General features: G+C 52.0%; 1 protein-coding gene across 1 annotated transcript; it reads left to right on the forward strand.

The window, feature by feature from the left end:
* Positions 1–58: 58 nt before the first annotated feature.
* Positions 59–9,019, forward strand: VPS18 (VPS18 core subunit of CORVET and HOPS complexes). Its single transcript, XM_016152250.2, has 5 exons — positions 59–475; positions 1,538–1,679; positions 4,048–4,139; positions 4,292–6,162; positions 6,890–9,019. Exons 1-5 carry the CDS (start codon positions 385–387, stop codon positions 7,613–7,615), a joined length of 2,922 nt encoding a protein of 973 aa, XP_016007736.2. The 5' UTR covers positions 59–384; the 3' UTR covers positions 7,616–9,019.
* The last annotated feature ends 12,451 nt before the right edge of the window (positions 9,020–21,470 follow it).

The raw sequence follows: 21,470 nt of genomic DNA on the forward strand, positions 1-21,470 counted from the left end.
GAGCCAGCGTACGCGAAGTTCTGAGAGGCCGGAAGTTACGTTATAGGCGCGCGTCCAGGGGGTGAGAGTCAGCTGGGCTGCAGGGGCGAGGTTGGAGCTCCTGGGCTCCGCTATAGGTAGTGGGTAATCTCTAGCGGGTGGCAGTGGAGTGCAGGACTTAGCCAGATTTAAGGGGCGAGGAGTCCCCGATCTTCTCGCTCTATTAGACGTGAGCGAGAAAAGCTTCAGGATTTTAAAGAGGAGTCAGCGGCGGACTGCTAGCATCTGTCGGATCCCAGTAGAGGCTGGAGAATCGCAGGTTCCAATCCGGGGCAACAGGGATCCCTGGGGGGAGCCCTGCTGTAATCTTTAGGCCCGCAACGGAGAGTCCAGAGGCGGGGCACCATGGCGTCCATCCTGGATGAATACGAGGACTCCTTGTCCCGTTCGGCCGTCTTGCAGCCCGGCTGCCCCAGTGTGGGCATTCCCCACTCGGGTAAGGGAAGGGAGAGCACCGCTATCCCCCTCGGCTTTCCTGGCACCTGCACGGGAAGAGTGGGGACGGTGGCTTCAAAAGGTCTGGTTCACTTCATGGACGTGCATTATGGGTCTAAGTCCCTGATTCTCCCTCACTCAGACTCTTCTGGCCCTCAGCTGGTGGATGGTCGAAGTTTGAAAGAGCCTCAAGAGCAGCCGCGTTATCTAGGCCTTGCCAGTAGGGTCTTTCTAAGAGGGAACTGAGACCCAGATAAGGAAGTGACTTGCCTACAGAGCCGCAGTTGGGAGAACTGAGAATAGGCTTCAGGCTTCACCTGATTCTGTGCTTTTCACACCAGGCTCTTTCTGGAAGTGGGAGGAAGAGAGTGGGCAAAGAAACTGGGGAAAGAGGAACGTTATAGGGGAAGGAGGGATGGTCCTAAAGGGAACTTTGTCACTGAACAAGGAAAAATAAAGTATTTCAGGCCTTTGCTAGAGCGAGGTACAGCCTGTCATTGAGGGAAAGTTTTTGTAGAAAGTAGTACAGAGTTGGCAGAGGGGTCTGAAGTCCTGGGGCATTTTGAGCAATGGTAAGGGAATGAGAGTAAAGGCTAGAGAGAAAGCAGCTTCAGTTTGTTAACCTACTGATTGGAATGGTTTTCCAAGACTCCCTCTGCCCTCATTCTTTTGGAGACACACAGAGCATTACTGTATGGGTAGGGAGGAGGGGAGAGGGTTGAACTAGGTGGCTTTAGTTGAGCTGGGATTGCTGAGCCAAAGATCGATAAGGGAAACACTCAACCCTTTCCCCCATTACCACTGGGAGCAGGTATATCATGGCATAACAGCATTCCAAGGGCCCAAAGAAGCAACCCCTTACTGCTGTCAGAAGTGTGGGAAGAGCCCAGGACTAATGTAGAGGTGATTAACAAACTACTTAACATATTGATATTAAACTTTTGTTAACCAAGGTCCTGGGGTAGGAATATGTTGAGAAAGTTGAGAGCACTTTTTTGTTCCCTCTCCTTGCCCTTCCTCCATCTCTTCCATAGCTAACCTTTTCTTTGCTTCTCACCTGTAGGGTATGTGAATGCCCAGCTAGAGAAGGAAGTGCCCATCTTCACAAAGCAGCGTATTGACTTCACCCCTTCCGAGCGTATCACAAGTCTTGTTGTCTCCTGCAATCAGCTCTGCATGAGCCTGGGCAAAGATACACTGCTCCGGTAAATGAAGATCCAAAAAAATGTAGGATTAGGGAGTGGAATGGTGGTATTTTGGAACTATTAACTGCCTTAGGCTTTTCTACCCCTCTGGGCAGGTGAAACAGTAGATTTGGAATTTTTAAGAAATGTCCTTCCCAAAGAGAACCAATGTAATGTAGTAGTTAAGAATCAGATAGATCTGGATTTAGATCCCAGCTCTCCCACTTACCAGCTTTGGAGCAAGTCATCTAGTCTCTCTAAATGTGTCCCTTTATCTGTTAAAGATAGTACCAGCCCACATGTTAGTCACATGGATGAGCGGAACTGTCTAGAGTCCTGAAGTAAATCTACTCTAAACGGAAATAATATATCTTAATAAAACTGGAAGTAAAAACATAAATAAATAGAAATATATATGACAAAGGTATTAGCAAAACTGTGTATCTATTCGGGATAACCATCTGGAATAAAACAGCTAAGCCTCTATCACAAAAATGAATTCTGGGTGGAATAATTATTTAAATATAAAAAATAAACAATGTGAATATTAAAAGAATATTTAATAAAGTTTTATGTTCTTGGGCTGAAGGAAGACCTTCTTACTTTAGTTAGAAAATTCAGATGTCACAAGGAAAAAGATAGATGTATTGGACTACATAGTAATTGTTGTGACAGAATAAAAACAAAAAAGCATATGAATCATATTAAGATGAGATGGGAGAATAATATTTTTCCACATGACTAACAACATATCCTTGTTTCTTAAAAAGCCCTTACAAATTAATAAGACAATTTAGAAAAGGGAAGGCAAAGAATGTGAACAAGCAGTTCACAGAAGACGAACTCTAAATTTCCACTGAACATCTGAAAATATATTTAACCTCTGGGAAATGCAAATTAAAATAATAGATGCCATTTTTGAAAAACCTATGAGATTGACAAAAATTAAAAACAGTAATATGTGATGCTGGTGAAGATATGTGAAAATGGACTCTCATACATTGCTGGTGAGAGTATAAATGGCCACCTTTTGGAAAAAATTTGGCAATGTCTATTAAAATTTAAAATATATATAACTTTGAAAAAGGTGAAGGGATGAGAATTCCAAATAGGTAGTTATAAAATAGTAAAGGGTATACGAAGTACAGCATAGGGAATATAGTCAATAATATTTTAATAACTATGTATAGTGCCATATAGAGTAATTGGGGGAGTACTTTGTAAATTATATGAATATTTAACCACTATGCAGTTTAACCACACCTGAAACTAATATAAAATAATATTGAATGTCAACTGTAATCGAAAATAAATAAGAAAACAAAGCAAAACATTATATATATATTTTATATATATATAACATTATATATATATATATAAAAAACGTTATATAGATATATAACATTTTATATAAAACTTTGATCCAGCAATCCTATTTTGAGGAATACATGACCATAGAAAGAAAAGTCCGTTTTTGCAAGGGTATATATACAAGGATATTGATTGCAGCATTATTTGTAGTAGGAAATACTAGATCCTAGCTGAATGCTCATCAACTAGAAAATGATTAAATTATAGTTCAGCCACAAAAGGGAATATTATTCAGTTATTAAAATAATGAGAGTTGATTCTATTGACTCAGTGAAATATTCATGAAATAGTAAGAATTGTGTAGACCTGGATTAGCAAACTATTTGACGTTGATATTAAAAACCTGAGAAAAGCAACTTATAAATTAATATGCACACACATGTACACAATATGAAGGCATTGTTGTAAAAAATGACAAAACAACACTATGTTATGAACATAGAGCAAGATTTTAACATCAGTTTTCCATTGGGATTGACAGGGATTTGAAAAGAAAATCATTAACTTTTTCTTTATACATATTTGCATTGATAGGTAGAATGAGCATAATAATTTGAAAATAATTTAATAAAGGAAATATAGTTTAAACAGGAGCATCCCTCAAGGTTATTGTGAAGATTAATTGGTATACGAGATTAAACTCTTGGCATGGTGCTTGATACATAGGAAGTGCTCAGTAACCATTAGCAACTATTTGTTGTTCATTTTTTTTACTCCAGCAATCTGGGATACCCCTGCCCATCTTTCCAGATGCTCTGGAAATCTGTTGAGCAGACGGAAAAGACTTTTATGCTTAGTGATTTCTAAAAATGAGGTGGAAGAATTCTCAGAGCTGAGAGTTCTTAAGTAGGACCCTGTATGTGTTTCAGAGTTCTCTTGGGATTATACTGGAGTTTTATGTGTATACATAGATTTCAGGGAAGAAAGGCTGTGGCTTTCATCAAATTATAAAGATTTTGTGATTTGAAAAAAAGATTTGCTCTTCTCTGGAGTGATGCTATGACTCTGCTCCTGACAGCATCGACTTGGGCAAGGCAAATGAACCCAACCAAGTGGAGCTGGGACGCAGGGATGATACCAAAGTTCACAAGATGTTCCTGGACCATACTGGTAAGTAATGCTGGAGGTCTGGGGCGGAGGGTGGGGTAGAGCTGAGGTTAAGTCATTGCCTGGGTAGGTGGAATCTGAGGGTGGGAGGGGTGAGGAGGCTGAGGGTGGGAATGGCAGCGTCCTTTAGGGTGCCATGCTCTCCCCTACTCCAGGCTCTCACCTGCTGATTGCTCTGAGCAGCACCGAGGTCCTCTATGTGAACCGTAATGGACAGAAAGTACGGCCATTGGCACGCTGGAAGGGGCAGCTGGTGGAGAGTGTAGGCTGGAACAAGGCACTGGGCACTGAGAACAGCACAGGCCCCATCCTGGTTGGCACTGCCCAAGGCCAGATCTTTGAAGCAGAACTCTCAGCCAGTGAGGGGGGGCTTTTTGGCCCTGCTCCAGATCTCTACTTCCGCCCATTGTATGTGCTAAATGAAGAAGGAGGTCCAGCACCTGTGTGTTCCCTGGAGGCTGAGAGGGGCCCCGATGGGCGCATCTTTGTTATCGCCACTACTCGGCAGCGCCTCTTCCAGTTCATAGGACGAACAGCAGAGGGATCCGAGGCCCAGGGCTTCTTAGGGCTCTTTGCTGTCTACACTGACCACCCACCCCCATTCCGTGAGTTCCCCAGCAGTCTGGGCTACAGTGAATTGGCCTTCTATACCCCCAAATTGCGCTCTGCACCACGGGCCTTCGCCTGGATGATGGGGGATGGAGTGTTGTATGGAGCACTGGATAACGGGCGTCCTGACACCCTGCTGAGTGAAGAGCATGTCTGGGAGTACCCAGAAGGGGTAGGTCCTGGGGCCAGCCCACCCCTGGCCATTGTCCTGACCCAGTTCCACTTCCTGCTGCTGCTGGTGGACCGGGTGGAGGCGGTGTGCACTCTGACTGGGCAGGTGGTGCTGCGGGATCACTTCCTGGAGAAGTTTGGGCCACTGAAACACATGGTGAAGGACTCCTCCACGGGCCACCTGTGGGCCTACACCGAGCGGGCTGTATTCCGCTACCATGTGCAGCGGGAGGCCCGGGATGTCTGGCGCACCTATCTGGACATGAACCGCTTTGACCTGGCCAAGGAGTATTGTCGAGAGCGGCCTGACTGCCTAGACACAGTCCTGGCCCGAGAGGCGGATTTCTGCTTTCGCCAGCGTCGTTACCTGGAGAGTGCCCGCTGCTATGCCCAGACCCAGAGCTACTTTGAGGAGATTGCCCTCAAGTTCTTGGAGGCCCGACAGGAGGAAGCTCTGGCTGAGTTCCTGCAGCGGAAACTGGCCAGTTTGAAGCCAGCTGAGCGTACCCAGGCCACGCTGCTGACCACCTGGCTGACGGAGCTTTACCTGAGCCGACTCGGGGCTCTGCAGGGTGACCCAGAGGCCCTGAACCTCTACCGGGAAACACGGGAGCGCTTCCGTGCCTTCCTCAGCAGCCCCCGACATAAGGAGTGGCTCTTTGCCAGCCGGGCCTCTATCCACGAGCTACTTGCCAGCCATGGGGACACAGAACACATGGTGTACTTTGCTGTGATCATGCAGGACTATGAGCGGGTGGTGGCATACCACTGCCAGCATGAGGCCTACGAAGAGGCCTTGGCCGTGCTTGCCCGCCACCGGGACCCCCAGCTCTTCTATAAGTTTTCACCCATCCTTATTCGTCACATCCCCCGCCAGCTGGTGGACGCCTGGATTGAGCTGGGCAGCCGGCTGGATGCTCGGCAGCTTATCCCTGCCCTGGTGAACTATAGCCAGGGTGGCGAGGCCCAGCAGGTGAGCCAGGCCATCCGCTACATGGAGTTCTGTGTGAATGTGCTGGGCGAGACTGAGCAGGCCATTCACAATTACCTGCTGTCACTTTATGCCCGAGGCCAGCCAGCCTCACTACTGGCCTACCTTGAGCAGGCCGGGGCCAGCCCGCACCGAGTGCATTATGACCTGAAGTATGCACTGCGGCTCTGCGCTGAGCATGGCCACCACCGTGCTTGTGTCCATGTCTACAAGGTCCTGGAGCTGTATGAAGAGGCCGTAGACCTGGCCCTGCAGGTGAGCCAATGAGTCTTGACCCCATCAAAGAAAGGGGCCTGGAGAGCAATAACTTCAGAAGCTGAAGGGTTGGGAGGAGTGTGTGGCTGTGTCTAAGGGGTGCTTGCTTTCCTTGCAGAGAGGGGCTATAGTCTAGAGGTTAAAAACACAGACTCTGAAGTCACAATTTGAATTCTGATTCTGCCACTTGCTAGTTTCTGAACCTCTCTGTGCCCCCAGATTATTCAGCTGCAAAATGGGGATAATATTGTACCTCTCTCTTAGGGCTGATTAAAGTACTGTATATGAAAAGCACCCAGGATAGTGCCTGGTGCTTAGGTAAGTTCTACATACATGCTGTCACTATTGTAGAAGGGGAAGATGCTGAATGGCATTTCTCAAATCATGAATTATCACCTTAAGGACTTACTGAATCAGAAAACTCAAGGGCAGGACCCAAAAATCTGTATTTTGATTATGTTCCCCAGGTGATTTTTAAATTCACTAATTTTGAAGCCCCGCAATCATAAGTAGCTTTTACATAGCTGTGACAGGGAGAGCCCATCACTGACACAGGTAACTATCCCAGGACCCAGAAATCCTGCCTTGCATGCTGCCAGGAATGCTGGGAATCCTGCCTTGAGGCCTGTCCTCAGGCCCAGGGTCTCTCTGTGCATCTGTCTCTCCCAGGATCTTTGTCCTGAATCAGGGAGGAATCTTGACCTTATCGCTCATGGTCTCTCTGCAGGTGGATGTGGACCTGGCCAAGCAGTGTGCCGACTTGCCTGAGGAAGATGAGGAATTACGCAAGAAGCTATGGCTAAAGATCGCACGGCACGTGGTGCAGGAGGAAGAAGATGTGCAGACAGCCATGGCCTGCCTGGCCAGCTGCCCTCTGCTCAAGATTGAGGATGTGCTGCCCTTCTTTCCTGACTTTGTTACCATTGACCACTTTAAGGAAGCTATCTGCAGCTCACTGAAGGCCTACAACCACCACATCCAGGAGCTGCAGCGGGAAATGGAAGAGGCCACAGCCAGTGCCCAGCGTATCCGGCGAGACCTGCAGGAGCTGCGGGGCCGGTATGGTACTGTGGAGCCTCAGGACAAATGTGCCACCTGCGACTTCCCCCTGCTCAACCGCCCCTTTTACCTGTTCCTCTGTGGCCACATGTTCCATGCTGACTGCCTGCTGCAGGCAGTGCGGCCTGGCCTGCCAGCGTATAAACAGGCCCGGTTGGAGGAGCTGCAGCGAAAGCTGGGGGCTGCTCCACCCCCCACCAAGGGCTCTGCCCGAGCAAAGGAGGCTGAGGGCGGGGCTGCTTCTGTGGGGCCCAGTCGGGAACAGCTCAAAGCTGACCTAGACGAACTGGTGGCTGCTGAGTGCGTGTACTGTGGGGAGCTGATGATCCGCTCAATTGACCGGCCATTCATCGACCCCCAGCGCTACGAAGAAGAACACCTCAGTTGGCTGTAGGAGCTGTCACCCCTGATAGGTGGGCAGGCAGTTGGGAGTAGCCACTTGGTTCCTCTTGGGAAGGCCACACTAGTGTTTGCTCAGTCACCTGGAGACTGGAGGGCTATGACTGTGTTGAGAGGAGTAGAATTATAACTGTATAGCTGTCACCCACGAGGTGTCAACTCTGAGTGCACCTGCTGCAGCCCATGTTGTTCTTCAGAGCTGCCTTTGAGTTGCTATTATGCCTGGCCATCTGCCTGCCTCCTAGTAGAGGGCCTTAGCCTGGAGAGGTCACAATTCTGACCGAATTCCTGTCCTCCCCTGTGCATTCAACAGCTCATTTTTCCTTTTCACTCTCTGTACACATCCAATTCACCTTCTAGAGTGAGAGTTCCATTCTTCCTTTTCATTCTATGCCTCTTCTCTCCCAGGTTCCAGAAATGAAAAGATAGCCCCTCCAAATCCTAGGCATTTGGGGTGGTGCTGATGGTGAGTGTGCTCTCGTGCACACTGTCTAGGGCTCCAGTATGACGGGTGCCCCGGGCAGAGGGTTTCATGGAGGACAGGGGGAACCGATGGGGTGCAGAGCATTAAACTGTTCACACTGCAGTGGTGGCTCTGGGAGTTGATAGCTTTGTGTTGATGCTGGGCTGAGTGGTGTGTGAGTGATCTCCAGGAGGAGGTGGGGATTTCCAGGGCCCTGCATGCTTTCAAACCTTGGCCCTTCCTCCTTCATCTGAATATGTGACAGGATGATTTTGCCATTTTCTGCTCCCTTCCTTGTCCCTCCACTCTATCCTCTCTGACTCCAAGGTTTCAATTGGAAATTATCACCAATCATCCTTAGAGCAGGGACTGTTCTTCCCTTAGGCCAGCAGGTGGTGCTGCTCCCCACATAATCCTTACACACACAGGCAGCTGGAGGCACTAATTTCTCGTCAGTTTTTCCATTAGTGTTTCCTCAGTCTGTTCCTCCCTAGAATCCTGTCCCAAGAATTTTCTGGGAGCCTCCACTGCATAACCATAATCTAAGCCCTTCCTTCTTCCTCCTTCCACTAGCCCTTACACAGGCTAGATTGTACTTGCCTTTCTCTTTGCCATCCTGGATCCCTGCTTTTCCAGGTTCTGCCCAGCTTTGATACTGCCCTACCACTGTCTGGCATTAACCATAATATTGAGGTCCAACATGGAGGTGAAACTGCCACTGCCACCATCGATGGCATTTGGAAGAAAATTTTTTTTTTTCTGTCTAGCGCCTGCGACCTGCCCCTTCCTCCAAATTATACTTCTGGGGCCTTCCTGTGACATCAGCTGAGCACCCTTTGCTCCGTTGACTGGTGTTCACAGTCCACTGCCTGTCCCTATGGGTGTGGTCTATCAGCTGCCAGACTGAAATAAAATAACACGTGGATGTTCCTGGAATCGGGTTGGGGTTCCAGCACCTGGCTGGTGACTGCAGTCATTTTTCTCTCTTCAGTGGCCAAATCTTTCAAGACTTACCTCCTGCAGTCATGGTGGAATCTTGCCCTGTTGAGTTTCCCAACTAATAGAACAACAACAGGGTGTCTTCAGCGTCTCTGCCAACTTAGAGGGCTGGAAACTGCTGATCTTCGAGGAGCCTCAGACTCCCTATCTTCCCCCAGAAGCAAGAGTGGGAGTAAATATGTATGGAGGGGTCTCATTGGTGGGTAGAGGGAGGGCATCATAATCCTGTACCCTTTCCACTGTTCCAGAAAGATTTGGAGGGCTCCTGTTCCCTTCTTTTCCCTTATGTAGCCTAAGGCTCCCCAAAACACCTAGACATTCCCAGGAGAGGGCTCGGGGGTATTGTGTCATGTCTCCTTCTGTCCCCCTTCTCCCCAGTGAGTGTCAGGTATAAACTTTGGTCACTTACTTCGAACAGCCTGGGGCTTCTGTCTTTGCACATAATGGGTACCTAGTACGTGTTAAACAAGCACTGCCCTATTGCTCCCTCCTCCCAGAGGACCTGGCTAAGACAGCCTGGGACACCCCTGCCCCTTCAGTCCTGCCCGTCTGGGCCTAGGCTGCTTCCTCTTTCTTGGAAAAAGGCCCCAGGCTTCCCTGGCACTGACAGAATGGGGTTCCGTTAAGTCAGGGCAACGGGAAGCCACAGTTCTTCAATCCTTGGAAACCAAGAAAGGTCTGGAATGAAGGGGAGAGAGAAGGCCCTCAGGGCCTTGGCCCAAAGCCTGGGGGCGGGCCAAAGGGAGTGGGGGTGGGGGAGCAGCTGCGTGGGCAGAGGCCAAGATGAATGAGCTGCTCCTGGAGCGGTCACTGGAAATAGGAGTGGCCACAGGCAGTGACGTTGGGATCAGGGCAGGAGGCCTGTAAACAAGGAAGCCACCTGGGGGAGACGCAGGGCGGCCACTGGTCCTGCGGAGCAGGTGCTTCCTGAGGCCCGCCCTTGCGAGAGCCCTTGGGGGGCCGCTCGGCCGAGTCCGGAGCGGGCACTAGGGGGCGCTGTCTACTGGCTTCCTGAGCCCACCGGCTCGCTTCCACAGCTCCTGGGGGAGTGGCCCTGGGAGGGTGTGCCTACCCAGCGTCTGAGGTCCGGCTTGCTCGCCCGGTCGCCCTCCCTTCTCCTGTCCCCAAGGCAGACTGGCCAAGGGCACCAGCCCTGGTAGGGAGGGAGCGGAGTTCAGAACCGGGCCAGACTGGGTGTGAGCTCATTCCCCCGGGACCACCAATTCTCGCAGTTCCTGCCCCTGCGCGCAAGGCTCTGGTCGCAGGCCCCGCTGACACCAACTCCATTGGTTAGGAGGGGGCAACGAGGCCACCAGGCTCCAGGCTGCCCTGGGCGCTGCCCCCCTGGCGCCAGAGAAACAAAAGGTTAGAGGGCCCAGAGGGAGCTATCTGGCTCCCCACATACACACCACCATTACCATCACCACTACCATCACCACCGCCACCACCATCACCACCACGGGGCGGGGTGGGAGGGGACGAAGAGGGGCACACCTCCTCCCCACTTCCCCAGCTCTGCAGATTCTTCGAGACACTTTCACAGGCGGAAATTCCCAGAGGTCAGAGGAGGGAAACAGTTAATTCCTTTTATTCAATGGGTCCCCCCCCCACACGCCTCCCCCCAACTTCCTCCCTCCACTTCCCGCCCCCCCCTGTGTGAACAGGAAGTGGAGAGGAAAAGGTTCTGAGCAGAGCAGCTGGGAGCAGGAGGCAGGGAGTGGGCGGCAGGCTTGGTGCCAGCCCTGCCCCTCATGGTTACTTGCTGGAGGGCCAGACCTACTGTGGCCTGGGAAAGAACCTGCAGCCCCACTGGCGAGTGGCAGGCGAGCTGCGAATCAGCCTAGAGTCCGAGCCGCCCTCCCTCAGCCTGCTCTCACCCCCTGGGTGCTGCACTAGCCTTGGGAACTGCAAGGCATGCTCTGCCCAAGACCCAGCTGCCCCTGCCACCGCAGCATCCCCCCCCCTCCACCACCACCAACTGCATGCTGGGCATCCCTAGGCTGGCAGGCATCTTCAGGCAGCCGCCAGTCCTGGCACTGGCTCCAGCCACTCAGCCCCTCAGCCCTGCCAGTTCTTTGAAGCTCATGCAGCGCTTCCTGTTTGGGGCGGGCGATGCCAGGGCCCCTCCCCCACCATTGTTCTGTAGAGACCATAGGTCCATCTGTTGCCCCATGGTGGGGCCCCTAGGCAGTGCCACACGGGAGTAGCACCACAAAGGACCCTGCTGGCAGCTTTGCTTATGTGGAGCGAGGCTGGGCCCTGCAGCAGGTTGAGGATGAATGGTGGTCAGAGGCAGCCCTGGGGTGGACAGTGGGATAGAAAGAGGATGCCAGATCTAGTTCTCGGATAGCTGGAACCCTCAGCTTTCTCCTCCACCTGGAACATGGAGATGATGATATTCAGGGAGCTATACATGCTGAAGCTACCAGGAGAAGGACACTATTCTTACGGCCAGATTAAAAAAGGGTGGCCAATAAAAGGGGCACAATGGAGGGTCCTTCTTTCAAGGGAATTATTAGCCCCTGCTTGCTGGATGCCCCCTGACTGTGTGCTTTCCTCTTCCTGGGCAGCTTTGCCTATTCTCAGCTTTCTCCTTAAAGTAGCCTTTGAGCTGAGCAATCAGGAATTTTGAGATCATGGGAGATTAGGGTGGCCCTAGGTTGGTGACCAGCAGTGATGTCCACTGAGAACAAACCTGGGCAGGTCTGGCAGGAAAAGAGAAAGGGGCACTGGCCCCGGGAGAGTGGATGCTGCCCCTGGTTCCTAGGCTGCCTGCCATGGCCAAAGCTGTTTGTGTTTCCCAGGTGCGGAGGCAGGTGCCTTGTATCGCTACAGCTCACCTTCCCTGCCATGGCCTCATCTCACAGCTCTGACCTCAACCTGCTTCTTCCCACGGGGTTCGAAGCCCAGGCATGGTTTTTCCCAATTCCCTCTCAGATCCTCTGGCTCCTCTCGGCAGCCCAGGACATGAACTGCCTAGATCACAGCTCCCAGAAGGTCAGAGATGCAGAGACCTCAGATAGAGGCCATGGAATGATGCGGGACCTTTGTTCAGATAAAAACCTTCATGGATGTGCAATATCTGAACTTTCTTGGAAGAAAGTGAGCTGGGGGACCCATAACCCTATTTTCTGTCCTTTTCTCCCCCATCTCAATCTCTAGGGGATGCCAGGGTACCCAGGAACCCAGTTGGAAAAGCAGCGAACCGCCAGTCCCACTTCCTGATTTTATAGATACTGAATCTCTGAGGAGAAATTGGTGGCTGGTGTGAGGCTCTGTCCAGGATCTTGTCCTTTCTCCATGAGACTGAGCATCAGCCAGCAGTCATCCCATGCCCACTGCGAGCCAAACACTGTTCTAAGCCCTTCATTGTGGTTGGTCTTCATCTCCAGTCAAAATTGGTTGTGCTGAGGGGCAGGGAGGTGATCTGGAAAGAGCAAGGGCAAGAGCAAGGGCAAGTCTCTGCTCTGCCATTTACCAGCTGTCAGTTTAATCTCACCCTCGGAACCTCAATTTCTTCACCTGTAAAATGTGAGTAAATATAACAGACCTTGAGAGGCTCAAGTGAAGCTTAGATAAGAGCAGTGCAGCACATCTGCCAAATTAGCCCACGACCTGGCACCTGAGCTTGCTTTCTCTTCCATTTTACTTTCTCCCTCATTCCTCAGGGGCTGGGACCCTGTGAGCCCCTTTGCAGCTCTTGCCTCAGAAACCCCTTTGATCTCTTTGGGAATCAGACTGGAATTGGAAGAAAAAGGCTTACTCAAGAAAGTTTTTCTGGTTTCTCAAAAGATGGTGATTCTGGGGAAGAGAGGTTCGGGATTGGTATGAAAGAGGAAGCCTTCGGGCGTATAGAATATGGCCACTGAGGTGGGACAGGAGTGCTGCCTTGGGAGATAGGATCCTGGTTTCCTGGAGGAGAGAGGGCACAACTCCAGCTCCAGGAGATAGATAGAGTAGGCTGAGGGGGTCGGCCCAGGCATGGTTCCTCTGCCAGTCTGCCCTCATGGTCCATCCCGGAGCTTGCACAACAGCCTGGCTGACTGGCTAGCTGGCACTCCCCTGGGAGCCTCAGGAAGTCCCCTTTGTCCCCCTTGACCTTTGACCTCTTAGGCCTGCTGCCGGCCAGAATTCCAGGCAGCTGTCCTCTCCTTTACCTTCTGTTCCTGGCCATTTCCTTTTAAGGCTAGATAGGACTCAGAGATACTCCATACCCTCACCTTACAGTTCATCCTTTCTCGTGCTCTTGGGGACAGACCAGTTGGAGCCTCCCCATGGGCAGCTCCCTACATGAGCCAGTGGGGACCCATGGTTATAAGCCAGCAGGACACTTGTCTGAAGGACCCAAAACTTACAAGAAAGCACCCCCACAGCAAGTGCTCCTGAACTCCTAGGCATTCTCCCAGGTGCCCTGCCTGACTCCATCTTTGTCCCAAAGCTGGGCAGGTGAAGCTAGGAACAGCAGACAGAGCCTCCTCTCCCGCCATCCTCTGAGCCGTCAAAGTCCAAAGAACCCTTGATACTGTTCCACATGAAACCGTGTTGCGCCTGCGCCTGACGACACTCAGTTTCACAATCAAATAATTCCCTTTGGTTTTCTAGCGGAATTTTTGCTTTTATTTTTTAGGGTTTCTTGGCCTTTTCTTTTTTTTTTTAAGCAATCAGTCTAAATTTGTCATCGCACATCCCCCATTTCCGCCCCTAAGGGCCTCCTTTTCATCCCCTGGAATCTAGAAACTGTATGTGTGGGCAGAAACCCCCCAGCATCCCTCACAGCACCCTGGCCCAGCCTGGCCTCCACAGGGGCAGCCTGTTAGCTGGGGAAGAGTCTACACTCCAGCCTGGGGCTGGAAAGGGAGTTTCTCTTTGGACCTTCCCAGCTCAAGCCATGGAGAAGCCGTGTGGTCTAGTGGTTAGGGCTGGAACACATGGGTTCTGTCCCCAGTTATCTCTTTGACTAACGCCAGAAGCCTGGGAAAGTCCCCATGGTACCCAAAGGACTCAGTTTCCCCTCTGGCTGAGGGGCTCAGAGCTAGCTTATCTTCTACCTGCCTTGGTAAAGAGTTTTTGATCCAAAATTTTTGCTCTGTCACTTACAAGCTGTGTGACCTTGACAAATGGCTTAGTCTTTCTGAACCTCAATTTCCTCATCTATGAATCAGAGACTATTATTGTACCTAACTGCTGGTTGTTGTTAGGGTTAAATAAGAAAATATATTCTCAAGAGCCTAGTACCATGTGTACTGTAATAGTTCAACAAACAGTAGTTGTTATTGTTAATAATAAGTAGAAATACATAATGAGGTGGAGGTGTGTTCTCAGTAGGCGCTGCTCTGAGGCCCAGGCTGCCTGCCCGTGCCCCTCCGCTGAGGCTGCCCTGTGGAGACCTTCCTTGGGCCTCCTCCTCTGGCTCTAGAAGGGGCAGGGATGCCTTACTATTTGTTGTGGATCAGGGCTGAGGCCCTGCTGCTCTCCCTGTCTCCATGACGACCCCAGCCCCTCCCCTCCTTCCTTCCTCAGGAGCTTTCTGTTTACTGTAAACAGCTGCCCCAGCTCAGCCCTAGCTGATCCCGCCCAGGGTCAGCCAGACCCTCTCTGAACTGGGGCTGGTTTGATGCGTGAAGATCTGGGCACAGTGTCCTGGGCTCCATGTGGCCTTGAAAAGGCTCTGTTTTGCCACCTTGACTGGAAGGGAGGGGAAAAGACTGTTACCTCAGACCAGGGCAGCCAGGCCCTCCAAGACAAGCAGATGGAGTGTAATTGAGGAGGACCATGCTAAGAGAGCCTGGTAGAGAGATCACTGGCTTGGCCTTAGACTGACCTGGGTTCAAATCCTGACTTGGATTTGTTCACTGTGTGATCTCATGCTGGGTGTTTAACTTCTCTGAACTTCACTTATATTATTGATTTGTAAAATAGAGATAATAACACCCTCCTCAGAGGATTGATTGCTGTGTAAGATAATGAATATAGGTTATCATAGTATGTTGCTAGCTTGCATTGGTGATGGCTGGATTTATTATTTCATCCCTTCAGATTCTCTCCTGCTCATGGGTCTTACATGAGTCCCTGCCTATTCCTCCACCTGGCATGCCTCAATCACACAAGCCTATAAGCATGTGCATGTGTGCACAGAGCACATATACACATGCACACAGCAAACATATGCAAGCCTGGTAATGAAATAAAACTTGCAAGTGTCCGAGGCATGGGAGAGACTCTCTATGAAGTTAGAGGAAGAATCTAGTTGTTTCCTAAGCCCGTACCTGGGCCTGAGTGGACTGACATTGGAGCTGGGACATCTGTATACACCACCATCACCAAGTTACCACAGCTGCCTACCTCTCATTCCACTCAGCCCTCAGAACTGCACCCACCCTCCCTACCCAGCTGACCACAGTGCAGAAATACAGGGAATGCTGTTAGGGTACAGCTCCCTTTTCCTGGGAGTCAAGCTTTCAGGGCAAAATGTCTGGGAGCGAGGCTCTTGGCTCCCAGATCCCCAGGGCCCATGTTGGCTTCATTGACTCTCCAGCGTCCCTGTAAATGCCAGCTTTTTAGGAGAGCCTTAAAGAGTAAAATTTAGACCTGCCATTTCCCTTACCACTAGAACCAGGGCAGGCTGGGGTTAGGCAGGGGCATTCATTGATTTGAGTCATTCCCCACAGGCCCGTGAGTAAGTGTGGCTCTGGATTTCCAGCCCCTACTCCCCAACAAGATACCCATCGGGGTCTTCCAGGGCTGGGTCCCTGTTGGTCCCAGGTGCAGCCCTGGGGTTCTGCCCTGAGCTCACCTCCCTCTGGAGCATGGAATAGCTGCTGGAGGCCTATGGGCATAGCTGACTCTGTTGCCCCAATGACCCCTTCCTAACTACTGAGCCTAATTCTGGAGTTTCTGTCCTCGCCCTGGCCTGGGCTGCATGAGAAAGGAGAGGAGCCCCCAGGACTGAAGTCAGCGCCATGGACAGGGCTGGAAATCCCCCACTTCTTACCTTGGCCAGTTGAGGAAACAGCCTCCCGGCAGAGGGCCGCCTCCCGCCAGGGACTTTTCTCCTGGGGGTGACACAGCATACCAGGCAGCGACTGGGACCCCAGCAGCACTTCAGCCAGCCTGGGGGTGAGGAGAATGTCACACAGGACCACTCTCTCCCTTGCAGGAGGCATGGCAGCCTGAGGTCCTGGAACTCATCTGGAACTAAAGCAGGTCCAAGAGGGTGGCCAGGGAGGAAGGAGGCCATGGGGGATGGGAGGAAGTGGTGGCCAGGAAGGTCCACATTGCTAGTGATGTCGGGTAATTTGATGCGGCCCAAGTGATTCTGCTCCAAGACCCTACCAGCCCCTCCTCCACACTCTCTTTACCCAGCACCTAATCTGAAATCTGCTTCTGGTAGGATACAGAGCCTTGCAAATCTCCCAGGGTGATGGTCTCCACACTTTTTTGATTATGAATATTTATGTATAGATTATATACTACAGTCAAAACACATAGTAAATGTTATTAAATTTCAATTTATTTTTTAGATAAAAAAATAAATCTAATTAGAAATCCTCCTATTTTCTCTACCCTCCCAATAGATGGCCTGGCTCACTCCTACACACAGCCCCCCATGGAGCCCACCACACTGACAGATGAAGGCAGGAGAGCCTCTCAGTTTTCTTAATACTGCACAGCACGAACAACTGAGTAGCCCACATCCAAAGGCCTATTTGTTGTTGTCGACCTGAAAAGAAACTTGGCCCTTATATAAGGCCCTAATGCTACAGTTATGGTTATGCTACAGCTCCTACCCTAAAGGCCCAGGCAGCCTGTCCCTGGAACCACAGCACCCTGATATAGAAAGTGAGTGTTTATCAAGGAAGAATGTGTGTGTGTGTGTGTGTGTGCGCGTGCACGCGCGCGTGTGTGTGTGTGTGTGTGTGTGTGATGTGCATTGCTTGTGTGAATGTGTACTCAGGGTGTGCCATTCAAAAAGAACTTCATCAGCGACAGCCTCTGTTTTCTGGTCTGCTGGTTATAGGGGCCTCACACAGGTCACACAGGTAATGAGACACCATTAACCCCTCTGACCTGAGTCATAAGAACCCCTGACATTGAATCAGATACTTTATCTCATCTGCATCCTCACAACATAACTGTTTAGGTAGGTGAGGCAAGTATCAATATGTCCATGTTGGAGGTGAGGAGCCCAAGGTACAGGGAGGTGAGGCAATTGCCCAAAGTCACGCAGTTTGGCAGAGCTGGGTCTCCTGTGTGCTTCCACTCCTCCCAGCATGTCTCTCATGTTCTGCAGCTGTGGGGTAGCCTGCCCTTTCCGCCGCACAGGAGGGAAGGCAAGCCCAGGCCTTTCTCCCCATCTTTGGAAATTTGGCCCAGCCCATGTTAGTAAGGAGCAGAGGCCCCACAGGTAGAGGACAGGGACCTGACATTCCTGTCAAGGCCAGAGTTGCTCTGGGCTCCAATGGGTCCACTGGCAGAGTTGCCATGGCTTCCTCCATTTGAAAGCTCAGTCCTTTGAGAGTGGCAGAGGGGGAGGATGAAGGGAGGGCTCAACCCTCTGTCCCTTCCCCCCTCACTGACAGCTGTAATCTGCTTGGGAAAATCTCTTTTTTTTCCGCACAGGAAAAAATATTAGTTGTCCCGATAACAAGGAAAACAAAACCCAGCGCAGGGCATCAGAGACTTCCTGAGGCGGAAACAATGTCCAGGGCGCTCAGTGGAGCAGCCGAGCCGGGAGGTTGGGGGGTGCAGAGAGAGGACACTGGTCCAGGCCTATCCGGCTGGTGGGGGAGGGGATGACAGATCGAGGAACTTGGAAAAACGATCTCCCCCCCAAAACCTTGAAGTCTGGGCTGTTGAGCAGTATCCGGGAAATGATTCAGGACCAGCACACGTCCCCAAACGGCGGCAGGCCCCTTTAGCTCAGGTGCTCTGAGTCCGCCACTCTTTCCTCCTGGTCCCTAGCCTCTTCTCCTGGGTGCTGTCCCACCCCTGGCCTAAGAGGCCTGGGGGTAAGGCAGGAGGGTCCCTTCCAGCGGGCCTGGAGAGGCTATGGGCACCCCACGAGCACCATTACCCCAGGCTTCTCCCCTGGTGTGCCCACAGCTGCTTCCCTGGGTAACTTTCCATTGGGGATGAGGGGGGTCAAGAAGGGGAGAACGTCTTCAAAGACCACACCTGCAGCCCTCTGGTTCCTGTTTCCCTCTCTGACCCAACACTTGTGCTATTTGGTCCAGTGTGTGTGGCCTCTGAGCACTATGGGCTCCAGGGAGGCGCAGGTGGGGGCCTGAGATTTAAAGCAGGGTCCCTGAGCTCCCAGTAAACTGTATGTAGTTCTCAACACTAGCTGGACACTTGGTCACTTAGGAAGATTTCAGAAAATACTAGTCCCTCCCAGGCCTCATCCCAGACGTTATATCAGAATCTCTAGTGATTCTTGTGTGTAGTCAGGGCTGAGAAACCCTGCCCTATGACCCCATGACACTTTGGTCACTTGCTGTCTGGTGTCCTCCACCTCTATACTATCAGCATTGTCCTCTCAGTTTCAGATTGGGGCCCCTCAGAAATTACCACCTAGCTGGTGGCCTCCAGAGGTGCCTGCAGAGTTCCCTGCCCAGCTGGAGGCCAGCTGCCCAACGCAATAGCAGGTTCTGGGTTATCCCTGCCCCCTCCCTCTGCTCCTTCTCCTTCCCCCTGGGCAATGACGCCTGGGGCCTTTGTTCTCAGCCAACAGGAGTGTGACCAGAAATCTACCCACAGCTTAATTACAGCCCCATTCACTGGCCATAGGCTGGCTACCATCCATATTCAACCTGCCCAGCTTTCCCCATTTAGCATCCCCCCAACCCCCCACAGCCCGTAACCCAGGCAAGCCTGGCACAGCTCCTCCCCACATCCCAGGGTCATCGCCAGCTTTGTTCTAAAGAGGACCCAAGGTTCCTTCCCGCACAATGACCTCAGTCCTTGCTCAGCACAAAACCTAGGGCCCCAGGGAGGTCTGCGCTCTGAGTACAGAGGCTGTGACTTTCCCCAAGCACTGGGGGTTCCTGCCAGGGTGCTGCTGATGTGCCATGCCAAATACTGGGCTTCCATGGTAACCTTTTTGAAGTTAGAGGCCTTTCCTGGTTCGTTTTTGATTGTTCATAAGCAAATACCAGTCACCTAGATCTGTGGGGGCATATGCACATGGAGAGAGCCACAGTACCTCCTCTTAAAGGCCTTTTCAAGACAGAAGGAAGGGACGTCATGAGCAATCACAGGATAGTACCATTTCAATTTGCCAAACCTTCCCAGATCTCCCCACTAGCACAGTGTAGGGAGTATTGCAACCACTCCATAAATGTTGAATGAATATTTAAGTGGAGCAGAGTATGTCCTTCCTCTAGCAGTATGAATGAAAGGAGATATATCTCAGGGGTCAAGGACAAGATGGGGAGGAGGAGGACAGAATGAGGCAGGACCTACAGCCTGGCTGAAGAGAACTCACTAGGGTTCCTTTGCTCCCAGCTAGGCTTTTACAAACTGAGGGACTTGCAAGTCTCCAGGGTCTCTCCAGAGGGCCTGTGGGTTACCACATCCTCTGCCCAAGAGGTCTTGCCCTCCTAGAGAATCACCAGAGATCCTGAGAGGCAGGACCATAGAGCAGGCTTTTCCCTTCTCCTAAGGGGACCTTCTTGGCCTAGGATTCCCAGGGGTCTCCCCTTTTCCTCTGGAGGATCCCAACCCAGCTCCCAGCCCCCATCACAGCATTTTTCAAACAGGTGGAAGATGCTGTGGACAAGTGGCCACCTGGCTGCCGGAGAGGGGAAGCCCCAGTGCATGTCCCTGGGGTTTCGATCTCCCCAGGGGGAAACGGTTGGCCAAGAAGCTACTGCCTGCTCCCCAGAAGCTTAGGCTTTGACCCCTGGCCTGGGCAGTGGGCAGCAGGCTTTAGGAGCTTGGGGTGAGGGAGCTTCAAAGGGAGGGGCTCCAATCCCAGCTGCCTAGCTCTGGGTACTAACAGGCCACGCCGGGGGCAGCAGAGATTGGGGGTGGGGGCACCACCACCTGCTTTTCCTTGTTTTGTTTTCAGGGCACTAATTACTGTGCTGAGCTCCGAGCTGCCTAATGAGGCCGTTTGGATTTCCTGTTGTTCTGGCTTCCCAAGACCCTTAAAGGGCCAGCATCGCACTAGGAGTGGACCTGGGTGGAATATTGACCACTCTGGTGAGGGTGAGCACAGAGGAGCTATCCCTAGGCTCAGCCTGAATGCCAAGGGCAGTGACAAGGGGCTGGTCCAGTACTTCCTGGCTGCTCTCACACCCTCCATGAGGACCTGCTCAGAAGTGCTCATTCCGGAAGCAGGAGCTTCAGAACTGTGTAGCCTGGTCAGAGCATGGGATGAAAGGGAGGAGGAGGCAAGGAGGCCAGGGCCAAGGAGGAAAGGCTGGTGATGTCACCAGTGCCCAGACTGTGAGAACCACTGCAGCACCAAGCAGGAGGGAAACGCTGTGACGTCCTGCCCCCCTACCCCGCCGGAAAATAAACACTTGTTGTCTGAGAAGCCAGAGCCACTTCCGAAGGGGCAGGCTGGCCAGGCTAGAGACCCAGAAACAGGCCTGAGCCCAGCTTTGAGCAAAGGCCTTTGCCCAAGTTGGATGCAGAAGTATGGTCAGGCTACCCCTAACTCAGCCCCTCTATGGCACGCCATCAAACCGGGCTTGTAGGAAGTATCCGACTTTTCTGCACCTTGACTCATCTCTGCACTTGGAGAAGCTGAGCATAGCTGGGGATGCCAGGGAGCCCCTTTACGATGCTTGAGGCAGGCTGCAGATGGACTGGCAAGTCAGGTGTGGGGGGGTGCCCCTCTGCCTCCTGAGTCTCCCTCAGATTTGAGGCATAGCCTCAGCCCTAGGACCTGTTCCAAGTGCCCCTCAGGCTGCCTCAGACTGTGGGTCCCCTGGGCCCCAAAAGGACTGGCCTGCAGCACCCTCCCCCACAGACAGGGTGACGACATTGTTGTTCTTATACGGGGCCTTCCGCCTGTAGTTCCGGCTCCACTAAATGGTGGGAATGAGGGTCCCAGGGACAAAACCAGCCTGGTTCCCGCAGCCACCTCAGAATGGACGGAATCCCCATTGTGTGCGGGCGCCTTGTGCCCGCCCTCCACTTGCCCTAGCCGGACATGCCAACAAACAGCTCATTGAGCCCGGGGGAGGGGCCCAGGAGACAACAATGTCCCCCAGCGGGCCAGGGCAGTGAGCTCAGCTGGGGGTGGGGGCTGCTATGAAGGACGGAGGGCGATGATCTCAGCTTGGGAAGGGCCGGCCCTTGCGACAGGCTGACCCAATGCTGGCCTCCCTGGTGAGGTGAGGCTGAGAAGGGCTGACCAGGGCTGGCCTCACCCTGGCTG

The sequence above is a fragment of the Rousettus aegyptiacus genome, unplaced genomic scaffold, assembly GCF_014176215.1.
Source record: "Rousettus aegyptiacus isolate mRouAeg1 unplaced genomic scaffold, mRouAeg1.p scaffold_m13_p_3, whole genome shotgun sequence".
NCBI lineage: Eukaryota > Metazoa > Chordata > Mammalia > Chiroptera > Pteropodidae > Rousettus > Rousettus aegyptiacus.

Excerpts from the sequence above, each read along its gene's own strand:
- VPS18 (XM_016152250.2), top strand. The coding sequence starts at position 385 with ATGGCGTCCATCCTGGATGAATACGAGGACTCCTTGTCCCGTTCGGCC. Across the intron at positions 476-1,537 it reads TGTGGGCATTCCCCACTCGG|GGTATGTGAATGCCCAGCTA; the intron begins GTAAGGGAAGGG and ends TCTCACCTGTAG. Across the intron at positions 1,680-4,047 it reads GGCAAAGATACACTGCTCCG|CATCGACTTGGGCAAGGCAA; the intron begins GTAAATGAAGAT and ends TGCTCCTGACAG.